This window comes from Parasteatoda tepidariorum, chromosome 2 (genome assembly GCF_043381705.1).
Source record: "Parasteatoda tepidariorum isolate YZ-2023 chromosome 2, CAS_Ptep_4.0, whole genome shotgun sequence".
NCBI classification, from domain to species: domain Eukaryota; kingdom Metazoa; phylum Arthropoda; class Arachnida; order Araneae; family Theridiidae; genus Parasteatoda; species Parasteatoda tepidariorum.
This window is the reverse complement of record NC_092205.1, coordinates 23,974,211-23,981,845: the sequence shown is the minus strand read 5'-3', so window position 1 is coordinate 23,981,845 and position 7,635 is coordinate 23,974,211. Positions and strand designations below refer to the sequence as shown.

The 7,635-nt window shown below is 32.4% G+C and overlaps 1 protein-coding gene across 1 annotated transcript; it reads right to left on the bottom strand.

Annotated features, from left to right (window-relative positions):
* Positions 1–413: 413 nt before the first annotated feature.
* On the bottom strand, positions 414–2,204 carry LOC107436286 (TD and POZ domain-containing protein 4; the record flags this gene model as incomplete). The annotated part of the gene is given in 1 exon segment (XM_043047401.2): positions 414–2,204. A coding segment is annotated over 1 exon segment (1,350 nt), but the record flags the coding sequence as incomplete, so codon positions are not given.
* Positions 2,205–7,635: the final 5,431 nt, after the last annotated feature.

The following is a 7,635-nucleotide window of genomic DNA, read 5'->3' as shown; positions in this document are numbered from 1 at the left end:
TTTTCTAGGTGGGTCTTACCGGGGTCATGGATCGAACCCCGCCCCTCCGAACCGTAGTCCAATTCTCTAACCAGTGTGCTACCAAGGCCCATTTAAGTGTTGAAAAAACAAAAATGATACCGAAATCTGATAAATCACAGTCAAGGAAGGTCGATTCATTAAATATCAAAATTAGTTTAATTATCGGAGTCAACTGAAATATATTTGAACAACGATAATTTGATTATTAAAAAAATTTCAACTAAAAATCAAACTAATTTTAATAATCGATTCTGCCACCTTGTCAGATTTCAATTGAATTTTTAATCTCTTTCGTCTTATATTTGGACTTTTAACCCTCGCTGGGACTACATTTTGGTTTTCATTTTTAATTAACTATAATTAACATATTCCATTAACAAATAAAAAATACAAACATTTACAGCACTTTATTTCTACAGCATACACGAAAGAACTGTTCCATTCAAGTTTCCAAGATTGAAGTAACATAAAACTTAGTAACATAATTTACTTAACTTAGTACATAACTTAGTTTTACATAACTTAGTGGCATAATTTTGAGGTGATAAACAGAGATGGATAATGTGTTCTTTAATAAAGTTAAAAACTATTTCCTCTATTTTTTAAATTTCGTAATTTTTCTCATACTGTTTAAATAAATAGCATATAATTGATTGAGTGTTGCAATATGATAAACGCTAAATAAAACTGATTGTCTTATAAATCAAATTTTGACTCTTAACATTCAAATTAATAGAAGAAAAAGATAAAAATGCCTTTTGAGGAAGGCGAAATTATTCTTTAAGTTAAGAAGCAGTTTGCTTCAAAGTTACTGATATAATAAGGCATGCTATCTATTCAATTGACAACTTAGTCAAAATCTCGATAGCTAATTTTTTGTTTTTATCTACCAATTCTGTCCAATCAGGTAACGAAAGAATTAATTTTTTGTTTACCTTTATATAATCTAATGCGAAATATTTTAAGTCTTTCTGGTGAATCATTTCAGCCACAGAAATCACTTCACAAGCGTTATGCGGAGACAGCTTAGACATTAACAGCTTTGAGCATTCATCTTTTAAAATATTCACCTCATATTTATCAGCCACTAATATCAGCTTCAAGGTCTGATCATAATCAGTAATATTGATTGTATCAGTGTACAGAAATTCCATAAGGGCTCGCAGAGTTTCATTATCTACATCAAAAATGTCAACAATGCCAGTCTGATTTTCAACCATGTCATGATCGAACATGGCGGAAAACACAGAAGATCTAGCAGACAGCAAACATTTGTGGACTTGCATAATCTCATTGTTTGATCGTAATTTCACATCAGAATGTTTTTTGTCTTCATACATGCACTTAAGATCATCACACAGAGTGCGCCTCTGGATCAGAAACTGTTGTAATTCCTCACCAGAGATATTTTCCAGGAAAGAACTGTTACATACCATTTCCTTATATTCAGCAGGTGCATAAATAGTGCATGCTAATGTAAATGAACAAGAGTAAAGAGACCCTGTTACATATTCAAGTTGGTTTTTCTCAAATGAAATTTCAAATTCTGATGGTTGGAATTCATAAATAGAGTTTTGCAAACAGAGATAAGTTCCTCTTTTGTTTAATACAGATATTTTCAGTTTGTGTAGTCTAGGTAGTGGTTGTTCCTCAGGTATCCTAATGTGTACGCAAATCTTTTTATCAGGTGCAGTGAAAGTGATATCAAACGAGTACGCTTCTTGGAAAGAGCAGTTTATTTTTTTCGACCAGTCCTTGTATGGAGGGACTGTAACGTTCCAGTCAAATGCATACTTTTGCACTTGGATTTCTGTTCGTGTTTCGTAAAAAAATGGTAATTGATTATGAGTTTCATCGAATACGTGGCAGCAGATTTCTAGCGTACCCGTCTTCCACTTTTCCATGTGATATTTTAATTCTTCAATTTTCATCAAGGAATATGGTCCTTGCCAAGAGTTTGTAACGAAGTAACTTTGGGGAATATACTTTTGTTTCAGGATCTTGCCATTTGGATCAATCATTTCTAACATATAAGATATTCTAATGTTATCTTTGCAGTCATCAAATTCATTTCTGAGAGAAAGTGAAATAAAATCTGAGAGGTTCGGAAACAAATAAAAGAACCATTTCGCATTTTTAAAATTGTTGGTATGAATTATAGGACTTTGTAAATAGGCTCCATTACTCCATTGAACACAATAAGAAATTTATGATTTTCCAGCAGAACGTAAACACTTTTCCAGACATGCTTGACGTAACTATTCTGTTCTTTTACGAAGAATTGGCACTACGCTAGATTTGGGAGAAGGATGTGAACAATCCCGAGAAAGGTTGCTAGTTGGCGACCGTATCATAAAAATATCAATATTAAATATTTAATAAACTTGATTATAAGGCTAGTTTTTCGCATTTTATTTTTTGAGTGCAGGTATGTTTTAAGCTTATTATTTGAAGTATTTCCAGTAATAATTACGATATTGCAACAACGTCAATATGCATAATGGTTCTTTTCATCTGACCATAAGCGCCTGCTATCATGGAATTTCTTTCCAATTTTTTTTAACAAATTTACTCACTATAAATCATTACAATCGATATAAAGTATCCATCGTTCTACTGCATTCTACTTTAAATTTTCTATATTAAAAATTTCTATTTATTCTATTATTTTAGTTATATTTAGCCTTTTTTGCATTCTATACAACTGTTTTTTCTACATATTATTAGGTAGAGAAAAGATAATCAGAAAATCAGAGTCCCGCAGTGGACTGATCGTTAAGACACGGTTCCCAGCAGATCAAGTCAAGCATCACCGGCTGCAGTCAGTGTGCGGGTGGGTGACCACTTAGATCAGTCTGCGTAGGGACCAAGGGTGTGCGGTATTGGTCCTCGTTAAACTGTTCTACTACAAAGTGCTCGACTTCGCGTGAAGGTCGTCGGGCTACCGAAGCAGGGGAGCCATCCCCTCTGCAGAGGATCAAAATTGTGATGGCATGTCTTCGGATCATCCTCAGGGATGTTTCCCAGACCGTCGGCAATAGCCCCTTGCGCAGCTCTAGTGCGACGGAAATTAACTACAACAACAACAGAAAATCAGAATTAAAATTTAAAGTTGTAATTTTAATTATTTCCCACAGAGTGTTGCTTGTTAATTGATTTCAGTTTAATTTGTTTTGATTTGATGTTTTCCATTTCCTTCATACTTTTTTTCTCTTTAAAAGAATTTTACGAAAGCTGTTTAGGAAGTATTCGTTAGTATATTATCTCTCAAAAAAGACAGGAATAGAGGCATCGTTAGTGGGAGATATTGCGCCAGATATCTAATAGAGTTTCTCTAGATTTATTACAAAAAATTTAATTTCTTATATTACATTGTTAGTCATTTTTCGATACTTAGTTTAACTCAACACATTTGCTTTCTATTTCCTTTTTCGAAAATTAAGTATTTTCACTAAAAATGGCAAAGTTTCAAATAGAACTTGAGTATAATGAATAACTTTTCTGACAAAAAATATTTTGAATTTAAAAAAAAAAATACCAGGTCCTCCTTAATGTCTATTCTTAATATGTAGTTTACGAATATTATAACATAGAAAAAATGGAATTTCCATGTTAGGTTGGGAGAAAATGAGCTAGATATATTTCAGAACTTCTCTATATTTATCACAAGAAATTAATATATGTTATTGCATAAACTTCTTTCGATATTTAGTTTAACGCTATACAGTTGCTTTCTTTTTATATTTCCTGTTTTAAAAATTTAGCATTATCACTTAAAATGGCGAAGTTTAAGATTGAACTTGTGCAAATATCCTTTGAAATTCAAGAAAAGTAGAAAGTTTTCCGTAATGCCTATCCTTAATATATATTTTCAGAATATTATAACTTAGAAATAAAAACATCGTTATACAAGATTGGGAGAAATATCACGAACCTCTCTAGATATATTACGAAAAGAAAATATTTTATAATATTATAAGATTAATCTTTTTTTCGATAGTTAGTATAATGTTGTAAATTTGGCTGCTCTTAATATTTCTTTTTTAAGACTTAGTATAATCATTTAATCTGGCGAAATTTAAAAATAAACCTGAATGTAATAATAAATTATCTTTCTGGATAATTCTTTTAAATTTCTAGGAGAATACAGGGCTTCCTGTACTATTTACCCTTAATATGTGGTTTCAGAACCTTTGTCAAAAATGAAGTGTGTAGTAACTAAAAACGTCAAAATTTGTTTGATTGTTGGAAGAAACAGAAGGCTTTATATTATTAAAAATACATCAATATTTAAACAGGTACTTAATAGGCCAAAGTTTTTTCTGGCTACCAAAATGGTTACTATGGTTTTTACATCGCTTTCTCATTAATTCTCACACATTATTAAAGTGCAATTGTGATGACCGGCCTGTGTAGGGGGCTGATTTGATTTGCTCATTTACGTCACACTAGAGCTGCACAATGGGCTATTGGCGACGGTCTGGGAAACATCCCTGAGGATGATCCGAAGACATGCCATCACAATTTTGATCCTCAATAGAGGGGATGGCACCCCCGCTTCGGTAGCCCGACGACCTGCACGCGAAGTCGAGCACTTTACGGTAGAACAGTTTAACGATGACCGATACCGCGCACCCTTGGTCCCTACGCAGACTGATCCAAGCTGTCACCCACCCGCACACTGACCGCAGCCAGTGATGCTTNAAAAAAAATACCAGGTCCTCCTTAATGTCTATTCTTAATATGTAGTTTACGAATATTATAACATAGAAAAAATGGAATTTCCATGTTAGGTTGGGAGAAAATGAGCTAGATATATTTCAGAACTTCTCTATATTTATCACAAGAAATTAATATATGTTATTGCATAAACTTCTTTCGATATTTAGTTTAACGCTATACAGTTGCTTTCTTTTTATATTTCCTGTTTTAAAAATTTAGCATCATCACTTAAAATGGCGAAGTTTAAGATTGAACTTGTGCATAAATCCTTTGAAATTCAAGAAAAGTGGAAAGTTTTCCGTAATGCCTATCCTTAATATATATTTTCAGATTATTATAACTTAGAAATAAAAACATCGTTATATAAGATTGGGAGAAATATCACGAACCTCTCTAGATATATTACGAAAAGAAAATATTTTATAATATTATAAGATTAATCTTTTTTTCGATAGTTAGTATAATGTTGTAAATTTGTCTGCTCTTAATATTTCTTTTTTAAGACTTAGTATAATCATTTAATCTGGCAAAATTTAAAAATAAACCTGAATGTAATAATAAATTATCTTTCTGGATAATTCTTTTGAATTTATAGGAGAATACAGGGCTTCCTGTACTATATACCCTTAATATGTGGTTTCAGAACCTTTGTCAAAAATGAAGTGTGTAGTAACTAAAAACGTCAAAATTTGTTTGATTGTTGGAAAAAACAGAGGGCTATATATTATTAAAAATACATCAATAATTAAACAGGTACTAAATAGGTCAAAGTTTTATCTGGCTACCAAGATGGTTACTATGGTTTTTACATTGCTTTATCACTAATTCTCGCACATTACTATAGTGCAATTGTGCTGACCGGCCTGTGTAGGGGACAGGGGACTGTCCTTGCATCAGAAAGGTTCTGGGTTCGAATCCCGGGCAAGGCATGGACGTCCTTCTCTGTACTATCTGTCCTCACTGTGGGAGCTGTGTTGGCCCGCCTAATATGGTGTCCCTGAAAGAGAGGTCAACAAAATCGCCCTGTATTTGCCTAAATTGACGGATGTTAACACAGATGGGCATTAGAAAAAAAAGCTAAAGTGCAATTGTTTCTTCCTTTATTAAATATCCATTTTCTATCCTTAACGCTGTTTCTCAAAGGCTCCATCATAATGTGAAAAAAGGCCTTATTTGCGAAGAATATGTCATTTCTATAATTATGTGAGTTTGAAGCTGTTACTCATGTCTGTTAGGTCAATTTTAGCCTATCTAAACCCAGCGCTGCATAAGCTTATTTTGAAAATGGCGCAAAACGTCAATATGAAAAAAAAGCCACAGTATTGTGAAAATAAAAAGCGTTTGTGATCTGATTTTTTTGATATTTAAAAACTCACACTAATGCTGCATTACCTAGGTTCACTAAAATTAGCAAAAACTATGTGAGAGCGATTTTCAAAAACAACAACATTCAAAATATTTCAGTTATTCGTCTGTTCTAAAGCCCAGATAATTCTTCACGGCAAAATAATCCGCAGATAGTTTAATAGTATTTAATAGTATAGGTAATAGTATAGTTCATAGTATTGTTTTAAGTGCAAGGCACTTAAATAATGGCTTTCTTTTTCCTTGGCGGCAAAGCTTCGAAAACCACGTGCATACTTAGACTAGTGGTCGAGTTAATTTAAAAACTTCGGCACAGCTCTCATTTTGATACTACGAATTCATGTTTAATATATGCTGCTAATTAGTGTAAGCATTCGTATCTGAGAAAATTAAATAAGGAGGATTAGAAGTCTATTAAGCATTTTGAAAGCCTCTGCACATATTCATAGCGACAGTGACGAACTTTTGCCCCCCCCCTCCCAACAGCACTATAATTGAAACAAAACGCAAATTCCCTTAAATCTGTTCATTTAAAAATTAGTAACTAATTGCAATCAATAACTGTATTCACTGATACAACAATGGAGCTCAACGAATATTTTTGGAAGGCGAGTCATCTCGTCCATCGCTCTGAAAGAATAAATTTCAGTTGCGTAAATAGATGCCACTAAAGCAATGCTTGATTTTCAAAATTTTATTTTCTAATACGAAGATATTTTTCCCTCTGGGTCACCGGGGTGACAAAGCGGTTGACAGTGCTTACTAATCGATTAAAAAATTACCTTGCATAATTATTTTGCTTTAAATATTTTATAGTGACGTAAGTTTAATTGACATAATTTTACCTGAAAGTAAATAAATTCCAAGTATAATTGATTCATTTTTATGCTACTTATTAATCGTAAAACTATTTAATTAGCAGAAAAATAACAATTTTAATATATTTTCAATTGTTCAATCATAAATTAGCACATTTACATACATGACACAACTTTTAGTTCAAAGTCTTTAATATTGAATAGCTGAAATCAAAAATATTATTGGATGATTTTTTTCAGCAAAATAGTAAAAGAAAATGTATGTTCAAATACTAAAATACTGGTTCAGTTTGTCTTAAGAGTTTATGAAGTCAGTAATTGGATATCTGGAATCGACGTCACAGCGGGATAATTCGTATAATTCGTTTATGCCACGATTTAGAACCCAATCAAGATCGACACACACACGTGACGCCTCTTATCCAATTAAATCTGATCCAAAAATTGATTCAGAATAAAAATCAACTAAGCCTTATTACTGTAATATTAAGCCACCAAGCACAAGCACGGGATTAGGCCTAATAACGAATTCTTCTCAAGTTGCAAGCAAACAATTATTAATTTAATTCTAATGTCAGTCCAATTTGTATAATTTTTTTTTATTATATCCAGGAAGAATTTTAAACCAGAATTATCTGTTTTAGCATAGTTGATAATCGATATTTTTGCCTCTCCTGTTTAATTTATAAGTCAATGTGCATTATATATA